The 18604-nt window shown below is 47.1% G+C and overlaps 2 protein-coding genes across 41 annotated transcripts in view; both read right to left on the reverse strand.

Moving 5' to 3' along the window:
- On the reverse strand, window positions 1–11070 carry LOC107312829 (SLAIN motif-containing protein-like). Of its 8 annotated transcripts, none has more exons than XM_085544721.1 (9): window positions 10970–11070; window positions 9350–10074; window positions 6913–7049; window positions 5145–5294; window positions 3798–3938; window positions 2596–2913; window positions 2241–2378; window positions 1788–2100; window positions 1–1154 (listed from the first exon to the last, which is right to left on the reverse strand). In XM_085544721.1, the coding sequence occupies exons 2-9, from the start codon at window positions 10057–10059 to the stop codon at window positions 1088–1090; spliced, it is 1974 nt and encodes a 657-aa protein (XP_085400847.1). In that variant the 5' UTR covers window positions 10060–10074; window positions 10970–11070; the 3' UTR covers window positions 1–1087. The 8 variants fall into 8 exon arrangements, with proteins under 8 accessions (XP_085400847.1, XP_015716085.2, XP_015716088.2 ...); XM_015860599.3 differs by having other exon boundaries at window positions 1–1157; XM_015860602.3 differs by having other exon boundaries at window positions 9350–10077.
- Window positions 11071–11169: 99 nt separating this feature from the next.
- The window catches only part of ZNF185 (zinc finger protein 185 with LIM domain), a 39522-nt gene continuing 32087 nt past the window's right edge, over window positions 11170–18604 (reverse strand). For 11 of the 33 annotated variants that reach the window (XM_015860593.2, XM_085544714.1, XM_015860590.2 and 8 more), the window contains 7 exons: window positions 18268–18363; window positions 17066–17167; window positions 15624–15692; window positions 14138–14218; window positions 13676–13778; window positions 13066–13164; window positions 11170–12456 (listed from right to left, as the gene is read on the reverse strand). In XM_015860593.2, the coding sequence (XP_015716079.2) occupies window positions 13066–13164; window positions 13676–13778; window positions 14138–14218; window positions 15624–15692; window positions 17066–17167; window positions 18268–18363 (550 nt within the window). In that variant the 3' untranslated portion in view covers window positions 11170–12456. The remainder of the gene's footprint in view (window positions 12457–13065; window positions 13165–13675; window positions 13779–14137; window positions 14219–15623; window positions 15693–17065; window positions 17168–18267; window positions 18364–18604) is intronic. The other 22 variants (XM_032444546.2, XM_085544710.1, XM_085544716.1 and 19 more) reach the window with 6 other exon arrangements.

An 18604-nucleotide genomic window follows, 5' to 3' on the forward strand; every position in this document is an offset into this window, starting at 1 on the left:
TTAGAGTAAGGCAGATCTATTTCAGCACCATAACATTTTATTAAACTACACTATCAAAATCACATTGATGGCAGGGAGAACGTTGCTATCAGTGCATGTTTTGTGTACTAAGACGGAATTCAGAGCCTGCAGCACTTGCTGAGGAAAAGGACGTTGAAACAGGATCCTTCATAGCCAAAGAGACGGTAGAAAAAGTCTTCTACAAAAAGGAGGGCAGTTAAGGGCTGGCTGAAAAGACCTAAGGGAAACGCTTCAAGTCAAATCAGGCAGGGGAGCTATTCTGTAATGAGTTTACCTGTATCTGGTGTTCATTAGCTTCTTCCGAGCTGTGAAGATGGTGACAAACAGCACTTTCCAAAGAGCATCCCCTGTCCCTGCAACTGTTTGCAAACCCACACAAATATTGTGTACTGCTCCTTCGCTCCTGAACTGTGACGGACGCGCTCGAATACACCAGCTCGAAGTTGGCTACAGTTATAAAAACCTGCTTTGTCTCCTAGAACACACAATAAAAATCAGCAGAAATACATTCTATACAGAAGTTAAAAAAAAAAGAAAAAAAAGGTTGGGAGTTCACCAGGTTGGAAGTTAAAAAGTCTTATTTCTAACACCTATACAGCTATTTCTAGTCTCCCCCTGCCACTGCTGTCAAACATGCCCTAGCGGCTGCTGGAAGCTGCTCTGTGGCCCAGGCAGGACACCCGGCAGCCTTGTTAAGTGAGGATCCTGAGGAGCAGGTCCTAAGAGGTTGTTTTATGTGACGGGCCTTCCAAAGGGCTGCAAACAGAGGTTACTACGAAATAAGGCTCTTTTCAGTCTTCGTATGAAGACTCATTTCAGTCATGTGTCGAATAGTGGGAACGCAGTACAGCAGTTGTCTGTTCTACTGCTCAGAGGACAGGCTCGTGCCGGAGTGGTGGAAGGCAAAGGATAGTTTGCATTCAAGAGGAGAGGAGCTATATACATCGGTCCCAATGCGATGGATCTCTCAAATAGAAGATCATTTTAAAGTAACGTTCTCAAGCCCAGCCAGCTGGGGTTCTGCTTCACACAGGTGTTTGGCAGTGCATCGGCCTTTTGGGTTGTGTCAGTAACACCCGTCCTTCCAGGAATCGTCCACAGTGTTTGGCGTGGTTTTTGCTGATTGAAGAAATCTGCTTTGGGAGACAAAGAATCGCTCACAGCTACAAGAAACAACGCTCCCAGTAACCTGATGTACACACAGGGATGTGGTTGAGGCTTCGGCTTACACTGGGCTTTTGGAGCACATACCTGTCATAGGTAAACTGCAGCAGCCACCCTCCCTCCCTCCCAGGTCTGCAGCTACTTCAGCAGTGACACAATCAATCTGATGTAGAATCAACTTCATTTCCCATTTGCCACACATGGGAGTACAACGGATGGCTGGGGGGTGATGGAATAAGAGAACGCTTAGCTCTAATGGCACAAAACACTCTGTGCATATTGTTGGTACAACCATTTTAAAGGCTGCTTTACTCCTTCAAGAGTTTATGCTCTGACTGAGGAGCTGTTGCTTCAGACTATCTACAGACCTCAGCCATCCACTGTTTAAATAGCAAAGTATCCAATCATAAAAACAGAAGAGTTAGGAATCATTGTTACAAAACAATCCCATTGCACCACACTGAGTTGAAATACAGCCTCTCAATCAGTTCCTTATGCAACAAGGACACAAATTATGGGGCAGGGATACTTTGGGTTTTGCTTTCGCCCTTTTGAAAAGGGTACGAGGAGGCATCAAGGTCAGTCAAGGCTTAAAGTCTTACCTCTTGGACGGCGGCGTCAGCTTGCTCCTGGGCACTGAAGTTCCTCCAACAGATGTGCGTGGTTTTATGGGTGAACTTTTTGCCACGGTGACCATGCTTCTAGTAGTGGAGCTGCCTCCAGAAGGGCCTGTGCTAAGGGAAGAAGCTTGTGGCTTTCGAACTCCGCTAACGGGAGCTGTGTAACTGCAGGCCTTCACCGGCTGCCTGGCTGTTAACAGAGAGTTTGTGCATGACCCAGCTTTCATCGGTTGTCGCACTGTGAGGGGAGACTGCCCAGCACCGGAGGAATACCTGAGCTTACTGGGAGCCAGACCTAGAAACAGAATGAGAAATAACTCAGTATTTTAAGAGCACGTCAGGGTACCGGGCCTCTTAAGGGCCTCCATATTTGTTAAGAAGTTTTATACAGAAAAGGAAAAGAAAAGCGAAAGATATCCACTACATTGCACTGACTTGCTGATGGTTGCTGAATTCTTGAAAGTCGACTGCTGGGCACCTGCAGATCTGACTCCAAACTCCGACTGCTTCTCACAGACTCCAAAGCTCGAAGGCTGGTCCTGGCCAGGTTGGGCATGCTGTGCCGCATCTCCTCTGAAATCAAGAGCAAGCGCATCATTTGCTGCCTCTGGTAGCAACCAAGATGTATAACAGTATGGACTACGCCTAGAAAAATCCACGTCCTTAAGGCAGACAGGTGTGTAATTAATGCCAATCAATTATTCCCAGTAGAGAGCAGCACTTCGAATAAACGCTTTAAAACAGACACATGTTTCAATTACCTGATATCAAAAGCTCCTGACTGACTCACCTTCACTGCTGGCATATTTCAGCCGGTCTTGCATTGGGCTTTGCACAGATCTCCGCGGGGGACGGATACGAGAAGCAGAGGCCCTGCTATAGTCTGCACTGGAAGAAGGGGACTGACATCTGGGGGAGCTGAGCGGAGACGGCGAGTATCTGTGAGCACTGCGGTACGACAGGGAACAGTCGTAATCATCCTCGTCCTCCAGGCTGTACGTGTCGAACTCCTGGTCGCTGTAGGTACCCCTGCGCAGGGAGTGCAGGGAGGCACTGGAGCTGCGACGCGACACGGATGCTGAGCTGGAGGCGCAGTCCTGGCGGAGACCTGCAGGCGGGTGGTAACACAGCTCCAAGTCATCCCACGTCACAGCAAAGTCTCCCAACCCGTGTGCAACACTACATCAGGAGCAACGCTTCCGCTGGTCGGTCGTTTCACTTTGGAAGGAGACCTGGGCTAATATAACTACCTCAGCAAAGACATTCTCAGCATATTGGATCTCTAAGCTGGAATAGTGTCACCTATATCAGCACTGTTTGATCAGAGCAAAGGGTTAATATTCAAAATGACCCAAATTACTCTTTATGTCACACACTTGCAGACTATGCATCACTATGCAAGCTATTAGGTAAAACACATACAAGAGTCTAATAGACAGCATGAATATTTTAGTGCAATCAACAGTGCACCCACCTGCATTTCAACAGGTTGAAGTGCAGATTTGAACTTCTGCCTTGCAAATGAATTAACACCTGCTATTCATCGTGTGCATCTGCCTGGCTTCCTTTTAGCTCCTCACCCAACTGATGCCATTACAGAAGCTCTCCTGCCTAACAGAACACAGCCCACTTCTTACCAGTAACTCGCTTTGCAAACTGGTTGAAGGGACTTTTTAAAGCCACGTGCCAGCCAGGCGGTCTGGGATAGAACGGCTTTGAAGGCTGAAGGCTGCTGGTATGTTTAACATGGTTGGGGTTTTGGATAATACTTTCAAGACTATACTCTGCTCTAAGGAGGTTTAATTTGGAGAATGCTGCACCACTGCTAAGTTCTAAGTGGCAATTTCTGGCAAGGAAGGCCTTGCAAAACACAAACACTTCCAATGATCCATTAAACCCTTTTGTTGTTGGGGAAGAGAAGAGCAGCTGAAACACACCTACTTTGCTCTACAATTCTAAAACCATACCACATAGGAAACTGCTGTCACGTACTTTCTTCCTGAAGGCGTGCCATAACCTGGACGTCAGTCAAGTCCTGCAGCTTATATCCCATCGAGATGGAGTCGTCAGATGTGCTCAGCTCGCTGTCCACAGATGACTGTGAGCTCAGTGCGGAATGCATGCTTAAATAACCTTCAGGAGGGAAGAGGAAGGACAGAACAAGCACTCAGACATCCACGTACAAAACAAGGATGAGCAGAAGAGCATTTATCTGTTTCCTTCCTCTTATCATTAGCTTCATTCTCAAAGCTCAAGATTCCTGATACCAACCGACCTCACACGAAAGACAAGGAACCTTTCTTTTATTACAGATAAAATAAGTTGATTTAAGAGCTCTTTTCCCCTGAGAATTCAACTTGTGAATATAACCAGGTGCATGTGCATCCTTCTGTTTTCAAAACAGAGGCCGATGTTGGTTTCTATTTACAGCAGCTCTCCTGCAGCTGGGAAAAGGCACGGAAAAGACATCTGCAAGGCACTGCTCTGTTTCCAAAAAGGTCCGTTAACATCAAGTTTCAAGCCAGAAACTGTTAACATGCTTTGTTTTTAAACATGCAAATTAGGATACAGTGATCTCCACAAAGGGAAAGAGAAGGAAACAAAACGAGGAAGATTCTTTTGATAAGAAGCCAAGAGGCAAAGCTTATGGACTTGAACAGACTGTGAACTGCAGCGGGATTAATGATGCTCCTTAATAGAGCCTACATAGACCCTTCAGGCAGCAGCTTACAAACAAACGCAGCCTAAAGGCCAAGGCATTGAGGAGCAGCTTTGTGATCATACATGCAGCCTTCCAAGAGGAATTCTGTTGGAGCTGCCTCTGAGTTAGGAAATCCCACCGCAAACACAACTAAGTCCGATGAAGAGCTTTTGCTTAGTTGTTGACTCACCCTATTTAAAAGACATGCCCTGGAAGCTGCACCTTCTCTAACACAGCACAAGGCTTCTTTTTTTTGGTTGCCCAAGTTAACCAATATATTCAAAAGAAGCTTCACAGGCTTTAGAAAAAGCACAACACACACAAAAAACTCATCCAGAATCCAAGTTGCTTTATAGAACTAATACCTACACGTGATAACATTATTCGAGACCAAAGCGGGCCAGTTTAAAACCCTATTAAATGCTCTAAAAACAAACCCACAATATGGCTACATGACGTTCAGCATGCAAGGACGTTTTCTCCCATGTAATAGATGAAATCCGGGTAAGAGAGCAAATTAAAGTGAGAAAACCCCACAGGTGGACTTACAGCTCTTGCCAGTTTTTCCCTGTGTCCATTAGTAACACTCCTTGCATTTTAAACACCACAGGTTGCGCTGCTCTACTGTCATGCCATACCTGAGCTGCCACAGGTTAGTAGTGCTTTGTTAGTCGATTTGAGATGCCCAGGAGAGTTTAGTGCATTGCTACAGGAGCCTGTCTCTGTATTCAAGTTATGTGCACTTGGTGAGGCCAGGGGACTGCAATACAGGTTTTTCCATCTACTGGCTAGAAGGAAAAATACAGAAAAGCCACAAAGGTTATCAAACTGTGTTTCAAAACAAATGGTCAAAGATAAAGAAAGGCATTAAGGTCAAACAGGACTATCAAATGTCGGAGGAGACGGACTTGGACTGAGGCAACCTGCTGGCAGCAGGGAAGAGGTGCAGGCAGCAAAACAGCACCCGTTTCATTGACCACCTCTCCCCTTTGCCTTGTTTTGTTGCTTCTGAAGGATTCCAGGAATAACTTGTGACAAACTGTGCTCTGAAGACACTCTGCATTCCCACATATTCCAATGCTGGTCTTTAAAGGCAGCTGTTTTCATAAACACCCATCACTGTTACACCTTCATTTTAAAGAGCGTCACTGAGCTTCGTGTTTTATTTCAGATTCCAAACAATAGAATCAAATACATCAAGCTACAAAAAGCTGTGACTTTAGATTAAAAGGAGAGAAATTAGTATGAAATCAACAGCCATTCTGAAACATTCATTCAGTGCACAGACTTGCATGCGAGTTATGGAAACACTCCAAAAGTCAGGTAGCAAAACTGGGCACATCCATGCTCTGAATGTGGAGTTGAATGGAAATGAAATAGCACTGAATGGAAATATGTAGCTGCAACACTCAGGCAATGGCTCTCTATGTGATCTGCATGTATCCAAACTGCCCACCAGACCCTCGCAATGAGAACAGTAGCAAGGAAAATTAATGAGGATTCACTATATAAGCAGTTGTCCCTCCACTAACACATATTAACCGCTTTATTTTAGGAGTGGGAGTACCAATAAAACCCACCACATTTTGGTGAGGAAGCAAAGAGTTCATCAAATGAGCCCTCACTTAAACTGATAAGCGCAGATGTTTTATAGAAGCAAATGAAGTTTGAGAACAAACCACGGCCAGTTTATCTTAAATCAGGAATTTCAAGGTTAAACAGCTGCCTGTATAGGAAAGCTGTGTGGTACAGAAAGATCCACAACACAGGAACATATGACGTGTTCTCTGTAGCCAAGGCACTGATGGGTCTATCTGTAACTCAGTGTATTCCAACTTAAATTCAAACCAGGAGCATATTTGAAAAGACAAAGGTGGGATTATCCACCAGCTGGTTTCCAGGCGATGTACTACAGATACGAAGCAATATAACAACCTCCTTCCCCGTGTAATGGAGTAAACTATGCGCCCAACCCAAGAGCTTTAACATCAGAGAACTGTTAATATGGGATTGATCCTTCTGTGCTCTGAGAAACATCCCTGCACCCCATTTTAGGGGATGGTAAAACTGGAATAAAGAAAGTTGCCCAACACACACCAATTCTTCAAGTTTTAGGGTCTGTCCATAGAAAGATGCAGAGGGAAGACACAAGAGTTGGGCTGTTTAGTCTGTCACCTGTAACCAGCATGACACTGTAACGCTTACAGAGCAAACTCTTACCTTCACCAGCTGATAGGGCGACACACAGCGCTGTGCAAACACACAGCAAGAACACAGCAATGCGCTGCCGCCACAGAGAGTCTGCAGTGAGGGGACCACAGACCTCACATCTCTTCTTGTATTGCTCCTCAAGGATAGAAAGCAGGCAGGTGGAAATGAAAGAGGCGATGCTCATGGCTTACATACCTTGGTCCAGCCTGCTGATAAGAGTCCGGCAGGCGGCTTCAGTCTCAGGGCTGGGATTGTCCAGCACCTGCCGGCACCACTGCAAAGGAGAGCCTGTCTTGTGACTGACAGCAGATTTCCTTGGGGACACGTACAGCCTATGGGAGCAAGTGACAGTAACAACGCTCATTAACTCATGCACACAACATCAGGAGCAGCACTTATAGAAACAACAGAGAAGTCACCCCGGAGAAGGAGAAGATGAAACTGCAAACTATGACCCGTAAAGCAAATTGATTGGCATGGCAGTTAAACTCTAAGTCAGAAACAGCTTCTTCTGTCATAGAAGAAGCTCTTCCAAAGGCTAAGCTTTTGATAGCCGTAATGTACCTAGCATCATTTTGCACATACAAACAGGATAAGCCTTATGTATAACCAGATTTAATCAGCTTACGGTCTTGGATGACTTACAGCTGATCACGTGTAAAGCAGCACCTTAACCATTGCAGAAGCACACAAATTCTCTCCAGCAAGGACTAAAGGCTAAGCACCCTGCACGCCTTCACACACACCTTAATTCACCATTAGAGTCCCACCCAAACAGCCCTAATTGGGTCTGTCTGTCCCAAAGTTTACATACAACCACATGTAAAATGAAACAACTCCAAAAGCTACTTTGCTATCGACAAAGTGCTGACAAACATCAGCACAGATTCCCGCGTGTGCACCACCATCTTTTATGCCAGGCCTCAAAAGCAGATCCTGCTCTCTGCTTATTTCAGATGATGGGAGAGAACCTTGCTCCACTTCAGTTAGACCTCAGAGGTTCCTCCTCACAGCAGCTGAGAACGATGGCACCTGGAGCAGAGCAGAGCAGAGCAGCCCGTCCTACAGGCAGCCAAGGGCTCATTCCTCAGCTGACAGCTCTATTGGCTACAGATGGTCTCGCTTATAAATTAACTAAACCCAATTAAGGAAGGACAACTCCATTTTTCAGAGCACCGCCAGGCGATTTATAGGCGATGTCTTCTGAGGGATCCTGGCTTGGTTTCACGGTGTCAGTTTTGCTCTTTTCCTTTTTAGCAGCTCTGGGAAGGCTGCGAGTTGCAAGGCCTAACACAAAGCTCAGGTACAGACACAGCTGATTCTGAACATACCGCCTTAAAGGCCTCAAGAACCTCAGCAATACTATGATGGCAACCTTCTGATATTGCACACTTCGCTATAAAAGCTCCCCCTCACCTGCAGCACTGATAGCTAGAGCTGTTCTAAATATACTACCCAACACCCACCTGGGATGCAAGGAGAACATGAGGTAGCTAAATACATTCAGAACAACATAGATGTACGTGTACCTTCTAAGGTACGCCTAAATCCCTCTATACCACGTGCAGTTCAAGGCAGGGCTGACAAACAAGGCAGAATTTGACTGACTATCTGGTGAGCTCCTCTCTGCCCTCCCACAGCTGGAGAGCTGACATGAAGGAATGAGGAGCAGGCTGGAAACCAATACAGGGCAGGGCCCACTGCAGCCAGCAGCACACGATGCCCAAGGCCATGGGATTGGCTTAGGGGAGATTTACAATTGTGAACAGCTATTTGAGAAAGCGACCTGAGGAAACAAGTCAAGGGACAGAGACCCAGCGGTACCGAGTTACAGTCACCCCGTGCGGCGCCCTACCTCATGTTTCACTGCACGCACCCATCCCAGCCCTGTTGGTATGTTACACAAGGCAAGCCCTGCTGATGTCCCGTGCTTATGGCAGAGAAGAACATAAGCCAGCAATGCAAGGAAAGATCAACAAACTCAAGGGCTCCACTGCCCAGCATCTGCTGCCTGGTCAATCCTTAAGTCACAGCTACAGCATGAGCAGGAATTACTCTCAAACTCCAGCTACTTTTGGCAGCGTGCTGGGAATTCATCTGCTGCTTTATCAAACAGGCTCTAAGCGAGGCAGCTGGCAGAGCCCCACAGAGTAAAGGGCAGTTAAGGATGACATCATTGATCTGTTTCAGATGACATCTCCGAACAAAAGAAACCAGCTAAGTGCAGAGAAACCAGGTTCAGGAAATGGAAGCCTACTGTCATCTTAGATACTACCAAAGGCCACGGCTGCTGGCTGTTTGTATTAGCAAAGCTTTATTGAAAGACAACTTGTGATGCTTATGCATAAGGAGTTTAAATTAACAGGGAAAGCAAGTTTTACACACGTGCTTCAGCAGCTTAAGGGGGAAAAGTTCAGCCTCAGAGCTCAACTCATTTAGGGGAAAAAACACTCTGGAACAGCAGGCTTAAAATAAGAACAATCACCATTGGAAGTTGCATTCTTGCTGCTGAAATTAAAGCAGTGCATAGGAACCACGTTCCACGTTCTACCTTGTAACAACAATAAAGGCTGTGTGTTTAACCAGAACTCACTGCAATCTCTACGTACTCCCCAAGTTTCAATATACATACCAGCTGTCTTCTTCTTCATTGCAGTTCTCAAGTTCCAGCACTTTCACTTCATCCAGAGCGCTGTTATTCAAAATTCCTGCTAGATCTCCACCTTTTTCGCTGGGATTTGGTTGGTTTATTGTAACCGTGGACTCGTTACCTGCAATGAGCAGGTTCCCCATCAGCTCCGTGCTACCACCGCTATCCACACGCGACAAACACCTCACGTTATCATCAGTCTTCACCTCCACCTTACACATGTCAGACGGCAGCTCCTCAGGAGCACTGAGGCAGCCGTACTGCGTTTGGGCACCCATGTCTCTTTTGAAGCAGTTGTTCTCTCCCTCCTCCCTTCGGATTTTGCTCAGTTTGCTGTGCAGATCCGCCATGATTTGCAATTCCTGCTTCTCCGCCATCGCGTTGATGCTGTTGTTAATTTCCATCCCGTTGAGCCCAGAGTCGTGGTTATCCACGCCGCTTCTCATCTCTCCCTGCAGAGCTGTGCCAAGCACGCTCCTGTGACTCCTCGTCCTCAGGTGCTGGTTCTGGATCTCCAACCTCCTCACCAGCTCCTGCAGCTTCCGAACCTCCTCCAGCTCCGGGCCCACCTCGCCGGGCGCAGGCTCGGTGCCGGGGCCCATAGCGGAGCTCTGTGTCGGCCCTCGCCCCACGTCAGGCTCCAGAGCACGGTCCTGCTGGATGAGTGGGGCGCTCCCAGGAACCACCATCATCTGAGACACACCGCTCTGCTGTGAGACAGGAAAAACACATAAAGCCTTCAGAAGTGTGCACTGCATTGCAAAGAAACTTAAACGTGCTGAGGAACAGGCCAACAAGGGTGGTGATGCACTGGAACAGGTTGCCCAAGGAGGCTGTGGATGCCCCATCCCTGCAGGCATTCAAGGCCAGGCTGGATGTGGCTCTGGGCAGCCTGTGCTGCTGGTTGGTGACCCTGCACACAGCAGGGGGTTGGAACTGGATCTTCATTAAGGCCCTTTTCAACCCAGGCCATTCTATGACCACAAGGCCTTTGAACACATGCCCTACTCACCCTGTTTTACACAGCTCGGATGTGTAACAAATCAGAGCGGATAAAAGGGCACTGATTGAATCACGCACAACACTTCAGCTCCCATCTGCTTCCAGACGAAAACACACACGAGGAAAACACCGAACCAGCAAAGTCAGGAAACGCAATTAGCAAAGTCCTGACGTCAGACAATGACAGCACGAAGCCAGCGCTACAAAACAGCCTTTGTTCGCTGCCAGCACACACACACACACACACCGTTTGCAGGCATCGCTGTGACCGTGTTCCCAGCAATGTCTATGGGGAGGAACACGAGTGTGTTACCGGCACCGAGGGACGGCGGCGATGGCTCTGATACCAACACAGCAACACAACGCTGTGTCAGCAAATCGCAGCGTCGGGCATCCCGGTAAGTTCTATAGGGAGAAGCCAAGTCCGCTCCCTGCACCGCCCAACTGACAAAGGGACGGAACGAGGGAACGAGGGGGCGCGGGGAACCGGCACCGCGGGGAGGGGCCGCTGGGGCGCGGCCGGTGCCGCCGAACCGAACAGAACCGAACCGAACCCGGCTGAGCCCGGAGCCCTGCTCCCCTCCCAGCCCTCACACGTACCTACGGGCCGCCGCTGCTTCCTCCGGCCACGGATGGAGCCCCGCAGCCGGGCGGGAGAACGGCAACGCCGCCGCGCGCATTCGGGCCCCGGCCACGCCCCCCTTCGTTCGCGCCGGCGCGCCGAGCTGATCCCGCCCGGTACCCGGTACCCACCGGCCCCATAAGGCGGCATTCACGTGTGCTTGGTGAAAATAGTAGGGTCGATTGAGATGTACGGCTTTATTAGAGGTGTGTGCTGATGTTACATTGGATCATACAGAGCCAAAGATACAGCGAACATAGCAGCAGCCCTACACAGCTGTAGAAACGCGAACTTGGCAAGCTTTTGCATGCATCGCTAAGAGCATAAAGAATGACCTGCCTAATAGGCTGCTTAGAGCTGCTGCCATCCCCTGTTGGCATGGAAGGGCTACTACAGAGCTGCTGCTTGACAAACGTCCCTAATGCTTTAGAAGAGAAGGCAGTAATTCTGTAGGCACGTTCAGAGCTGTATATTGAAGGCACAGAGCTCCCAGCATTCAACCTTCTTAATCTCTCCCTGAACTAAGGGTTAAAATGATGCAGCTCTGACTTGTAGCATGTCCAGCACCTGCTGTACTGGAAGGTCAGTTTTGTCAGTGAGTGTTTGTGATGTAAATAACTTAGAGGAATCAAAGCAACAAGCCTTGGTGAGGTGGGGGGAAATTCAGGCATCAGTTCCTTGTCAGCAGAGCCAGTTGAGATCCTGATTCTCTGGCACATGTTGTATGGCCACTGGATGCTTATTTCAGAGGCCAAGTGAACACCCCTTCACTTGGCAGACACAGTCACTGCTGAAGGAACCCACTAGGGAATAGGAGGAGAAGGGAAATTAAAGCTGACACGCACAGAAAGTGAATGGAGTCTGCAAGTGCTGCTTAAAACCCATGGAAAGCAAGAAAGAAATCAGGCAGAAGCTATTCCTAGGCAGAATTTGGGGGGTGAAAGAAGCAGAAATAGGCTTTGCTAAATAGGAGCTAAATTCAAACCCTCCCAAGAATCCAAATATGGCGTTTAACACTTCTTAGAGCTGCTTGATTTGTGCACTAAGCTGCAACCTGACTGCAGGAATGAACCGAAAAGAAATCATCGGTAAAAGGTTTCTCGCAATTAAATTAAATGGACCTAAGGAGCTCTGCCTGGTTTCCAGCACAGGAGCTATTTGGAATCTTAATGAAGTTAAAGACAAGTGGATGGGGCTCAGAACCTTTGGAAAACAAGCCCACCTATCTTTTATAGATGACACTGCCTTGTCTGGTTAACACTGGCGCTTGCCTTGCATGCAGCTGACAGCATAAGCTAGCAGATGTTAAACTCATTCATTGTGATGAGGCAGTGAGAGGGAAAACGATTTGCAGAAGAGGGAAGCAGGAATTCTGCTATCTTAGCCAGTCAGGAACTGGTGGATATATTCAGGTATGTGCTGCTGAGGACTTTCCATTGGCTGCCTTCTCCGGCTTTGCAAAACCCTGCAAGGAAATAAAGAGAAGGTGAACACAGGAGCTGAGTAACACGGCATTACAGAGGTCAGTGGAGCAGGTGAACATGCAGGAAGGGGATGAAGAAGCCTAGCTAGTCACATTGCATTATGAGATGAACAAAGCAGCCATGGACATGGTGAGGCAGGTGCCTCATTCCTTCCTCTTCTCCATCACAAGGCTGAGGAAGGAAAGGAGGCACCTTATCATAATTTCAATGCACTGGCAGCATTTCCAATTGCCATCGTGTCGATACATACCCCAGCCAGACTATCAGATAAAACAAAGTGCCATCCAGTTTAATTTCTTGCTACTTCATCAGCAGAATGGTGACTCTTTAGTTTTCCCAGTGCTTTACATAAGGCAGGTTAGAACAGGACAGGAGTGAGAACTTAACCCTCAGAGAGGGCTCTCTGAAGTTCTGACTGAGACTCCTGGGGCCAGCTGGAACATATTTCTAGCTGCTCTTGCAACAAGGGTCACAACTTCCCACTGAAAACCCACTCAGTGATTATGAGGGTGAAATGCTCTTCACTCAGTAAACACTACCTGAGCTCTCTCACCCAGTCCTGTGTGCTGACACCACGAAGGTGGACTCACCTAGAAGAGTTTCTCGTAGCACTTGTCGCAGTGGACGATATCCCGGTGGATGAATATTTTATCCAGAAGGTCTCCCATTGCTTTGTGGCAAATTCCACACTGCCAAAGAGACAACGGGGTGGTTGAACAGTAACCAATGCACAACGTGCTGACATTAGTGTGATGGGGGCAGAGAAATGAACAGTCTCTGTTCTATTTTTGCAAGTATGAAGATGCCAAAGTGGTCTTATGAGACTAAACATCCTTATAACAGACAATTGGCACTGCAGCCTTCCTTCATTCACCCACCAGAGGCTCTATAAAGTTGGAGAGATTCAGCAAGCCCCACGGTGGTGAAAATGGCCACAAAGCAGCAAGTCTAACACAGGGACATGAGGGAAGAGGGTGTTGCTATCTACTAGATGACAATTTATATATATATGCATTCATGTGAAATGAAAATCTTCTGGGGACACAACAAACATCTGTGACTGCATCATTATTTGCTCCACTGTGGATGCCAGCATTTAGCCTATAGAAGTTATACAAAGATTCAGAATTTGTACCACCTCCCACGACTCTACTTTGCAGCAGCACAGAGAAGGCCATCAGCAGTAAAGGTTTGATTTACCCTGAAGCAGTATTCATGGCAGTAGATGTTAAGGTGTTCTATTATGATCTTAGGGCAGTCTCGGATCTCACGGCTGCAGTAAGTACAAACAGGTTCACTGGACCTTGGAAAGAAGAGAAAAGTGAATTCCTGCACCGTGGTGCTTATGTATCACAAACAGCTTCTTGTCTCATCACTGGTAACGAGGTTTCTTAACACCAGCACTGCTCCACACCAGATTCCTGCTTCTACAGGTATTTTACTGTACCAAGTGACAGTATAGAGGAACATGTAATAATTCAGGGATGCAGAGATAAGAACAGCAGGGAGGTACAGAGCTTTAACCCAATGTCACTGTGTTTTCTGATGATCATTTAAGTTCCATGCTATGATTTCACCAAACGCACACCAATACTCTAAAAGTGTTAGTCATTTCTTTTCAACAGTGCACCAAAAACCCAAAACAGCCCCAAACTCTCCTACCTCTGCAGGGGAGCACTGGACACGTAGCTGTGGTGGCTGTAGGTTCCTCTCTCCAAATCAGTCAGATCTACCAGGCTACCACTAGAGACAGAAGCAAATGTCAGCACTTGACAATTATACATAGGAGGAACGCTGCAGATGAAATCATTAATGATTAAAGTTCTAACTGCAGTGTCCCAGCTGTTGGCTCCTTGGAGAACAGGATGGTCCTTCCAAGGTAAAACTGGCAGCAGCAGCATCTCCATCTTTGCACTCCACTTTCACAGTATACACTGTGAAGGGGCGGCTGTATCCTGCCCCTAGTTCCATCACAGCCATGGGTGGGCCAGACTCACTCTCAGAGGTCCAAACAGATGTGAACAGAGCAGGTACCTTCAAGGGTAGGGCAAAGGGGCAGCAAAGATCTGGGGGCTGCTGCAGCCATGTCAGATCTCTGAGAAATGTGTCTGGCTGCTGCTGTCAATGGAGAGGCAGGATGTGGGTAGCATGGCTGGGAAACTGGGGAAGTACCCAAAAATGGGGCCCCTATGAGCACAAGCATGGAGAAGAGGGATAGATCCCTCCTCCAGTCTGCTTCCAGCCACATGTTCGACCCACTTAGTCCTTGCTAGCCAGTAAAAGGCAAGAAGCACATCTTTGCGCTCACCAAGCTGAGCGTTCCCTCTCTGTCTCCCATTCGCCTGATGTTTTTAGATGGTGCAGCAACATGCTTATCTTTGGCTGCTGAGATCTGCTTTTGCAGGCCTACGGGAAAGGCTAGAGATTTATGGAGCCTGTAATCAGCTCCCACAGCAATGCCAGCACAGCACTGCGGGAGGATAAATGCCAGCAGGGAGGCAGTGAATGTGGCATTAACTGACTGCCACGTCAGCATAAGCAGGGCATACCCAGAACCACATTCTGCTCTCAGTCATATTGGTGTCAATGTGGAACTTATTTACCTGTGAGCAGAACAAAGGAATGAAGATTTTAGCCTCAGAGTGGCATCTTCTCATAAAAGACTCTTTGAGAGAGATCCCACAAACCCCACATTGCCTCACCAATTCCAGACTTCTTGTTTCTGAGCGTAAATGTGCAATGAAGCCTGACAGTGCCAAACGTGCAGCCTAAGGAACTGCAGTGAAGTGTTTTTACTGTCGTCTTTAACAGGCTGACCTCACTAAGCACAGGAGTTTAACCCTTCCACAAGGACTTACAGGACACGGGTCCTCCTGTCACTGCAATGGGACGAGGCAGCACACTGCAGCATTGTAGTGACATCTCTCTGGGTCTCCAGAGCAGTATTGCTGTCTTAGTAAAACTCTTTGCCCACCCAATGTAATAATCCCTCCAGGGCTAATTAGCTCAGGCACGGTGCCATGCTGACACAGTGCTAATGGTTCCAGCTTGGGAGCTTGCCTGGTGCATTAGCTGGCAAAGTCATATACTGTTTGTTTTGCACTTGTATATAGACACATGACCGACTGTCTCTGGACGCTCCTCATACCTGCCATAGCGAGGGGAGGCTGAGAGCTCACTGCTGTTCACGTACTCCTTCACAAAGAGGACCCCTCTTCTAGGAATAGATGGAAGCAGAATGAGATGCATTTGCATTATAAAAGGCTGAAACTAATGACAGACAGCGCAAGGGACCACATGTGTGCACTTGGACACGTACTGTGCGCATGAAAAAGGAGCGAGATGCTGTTGTTCTCCAACAAATACTGAATATCAAGCATTCTTGCTTAATAACACCTAATATGCCCTCTAATTAACCCACCAAAACAAATCAATTTCATTAGAAAGAAAGGATGGGTGATATAACACTTTCATCCAGTTATCCCCTGTTTTGTAGGGATAAGTCCTTTTCAAACCACATCAGGATTATGCACACAATAAGTATTTAGAGAGTCTGTGGTTCTGTCCTTTAACATTAAAACCCTCCTTGCACAGCAATACCTACACTGACCATTTTGTCACAGGAATATCTCTGTCTCTCTCATGCATTATGAATTGCTACCAGTCTGTGGGATGTTTTTTCATATAGAGCTGACCTTTCTTGCATATTCCTCCCTCTTTAAAATTCTGATTTCCAAATGACATGCCCCCATCTGTCTGTCTGTCTAGAGCTCTGTCACAGTGTGACGGGAGACACCGTGCCCACCGGCTCTCTTCCCAGAGCCATGAAATGAGCTAATCATGCTATTTCTCCATGCTTCGTTTTCATCGCCGCCTTTAAGCTATGATTAATCCTTTCTTCTTATATGAGAAAACTAAACCGTGTCACAGATACAGAAATAAAAGCTTTAAAGCTTTTCTCTTTTTATTTGTACTCAGCACTGACATTTTCCATGTGTATATGTGTTTCTACTGCTTAGACAAGCATTGTGATAAGCAAGATGTGGCAAGGCCAGGAAGACCCAAATGTTGCCTGCCAAAGCCTATGCTGACCTGTCACTATATTGAAACCGCTCCCTAAATTGAGTTGAACTGTGCAGCAGTTTCCATCTATGAGATGGAGCGTGTGGAAACTACAAATCCCAGAATACTGATCTGTAAAAGAAGACAGATCCTGTTCAAGGCTCAACAGGATCTGATGTGCTTGGTTCACAAGGCAAAGAGTCTTCTTCTACTTCTTAATGAGTACATGGCATGAGGAGCTCCATCATGTCCTTCCAGCTACAGTGTGTTTCAGAGGACTCATGATTTTGCCAACGGCACAACTAATACTAGGAGCTACATTCTAGTGCCTAAAAAAGGGAGAAATAGACTCAGTTCCTCTTTTGGGTGGGTCTGGCCACCAGTGTCTGTATTCCTCAGTAGAAGAGGCTGAGAAATGTCCCATGGCCCAAAAGACAAGCAGCAAAGCTTGGCTTATGTTCACCAAACAGGATGGCTGCATGTAAAAACTGCTTTACTGAAGGATCATGACCACCCATTGCTCTTTACCCGGCAGTGCTGGAATCAGGCTGGTAGCCAGAGGCTGCTGGGCTGTTGTGTGGTAAGGTGGCAATTGGAGTGCAGATCCTCTCACTTGAACTCGAAAGAAGCCTGGCAAGAGAGAGAAAAGTCTGTGGGCACTGGAAACACAAGCCATAACCTGATCCAAGCTGGCAGCCATGAGAAGACCAACTGCTGCTGTTAGGAAGGTAATTTGGGAAGGTGCAATGTTAAATCTTTTAACCAATCAGATTCATTTATCTTTATTGCAGATCAAAGAGGATCCTTCCTCTTTATGTGCCTGCCACATATCAGCAATATATGGCAGCACTGTATTGGCAGAAGTGATTTGAAGTCTCATTTATGGGGCCATGGGAGAAAAGATCAAAAGATCTTTGGATGAGCACAGTCCAGAACGTAGCCTGAATGGAAGCAATTATAGAATGAAACTGCATACAGTATGTTGCAAGAGAGGAGGAGAACAGGGCTTATTAGACAAGGTATCTGGAATGGAAGCGACCGTAGAATGAAACTGCATTTGGTATATTGCAGGAGAGGAGGAGAAGGGAGCATATTGGCCAAGGTCCAATATAACAGTCCCCAGCTTAATCACTTCCAAGGGTGCAGTAGAAAGAAGGTGGAAAATCAATGGCTACTGAAGCATTGTCAGAAAACAGCTTTGCCTATCCACTCAGCAATGAGAGCTGTTAATTCTGCCTCAAAGGGATAAAGCTGGTCTCCCCTAGAGCCACACCTGAGCTATCAAAGGGTCTCATGTCTCCAGCTTACACCCTGAACACACTTCTCCTTTATAGATCCAACACCGAGACCTACACTGGTGCCTCCATGTAGTGTCAGGCTGCACATAGATGGACTGACACTGCCATGAAGGACTACTGACAGCTCAGAGTACCAGTATTCCACTATGTTACTCTGGTATTCCAGCATTCTATGACCAGTTCAGTTGTTTGATCACTGGCTTTCTGGAGAGTTATCTTCTTTCTCAACATTTCTCTCCAGAGACCAGACGTGTAGATAAAATAGACCCTGTGCTAGGTAGCTTTTGACTAGGAACTGTTTAAGGGAAGTTCTGTGACACATTTACTGCCTGGAAACAATTCTTCTCTTTCAGCTTTGGCTTTAGTTCCTAGCTCCTATTCCACAGCAGTTTCATGGAGGATCCATCATAACCATCCAAACTACCCATTTACCTGGTGCTGTTACAGTTTAAGCTGTCCATGTAGAATGGCACCCTGTGGCTTCTCGGGGGAATGGACATGGTGGTATCTCTGGGAAGGGAGTGGTGGCTACGAAAGGAAGTGATACAATCTCAAGCACTGAACTTGAGCACACGAGCGATTCTTACAAGCGGCAAGAATCTTGGCTGGATGTCTCTCTGCTCAGCAATAGAATTACTCATACATCACAGCCATCCATGCTAACAGCAAATTTCTGAGAGTGCTTAGACCCAGGGAATTAATTAATGGGTCAGGATGCTCCAGATATTGAATAAATCTATCAGTGGAATATTCTTCAGTCTACATCCCA

Source organism: Coturnix japonica, chromosome 4 (genome assembly GCF_054131305.1).
Source record: "Coturnix japonica strain WE chromosome 4, WE-NBRP24, whole genome shotgun sequence".
Taxonomy (NCBI): domain Eukaryota; kingdom Metazoa; phylum Chordata; class Aves; order Galliformes; family Phasianidae; genus Coturnix; species Coturnix japonica.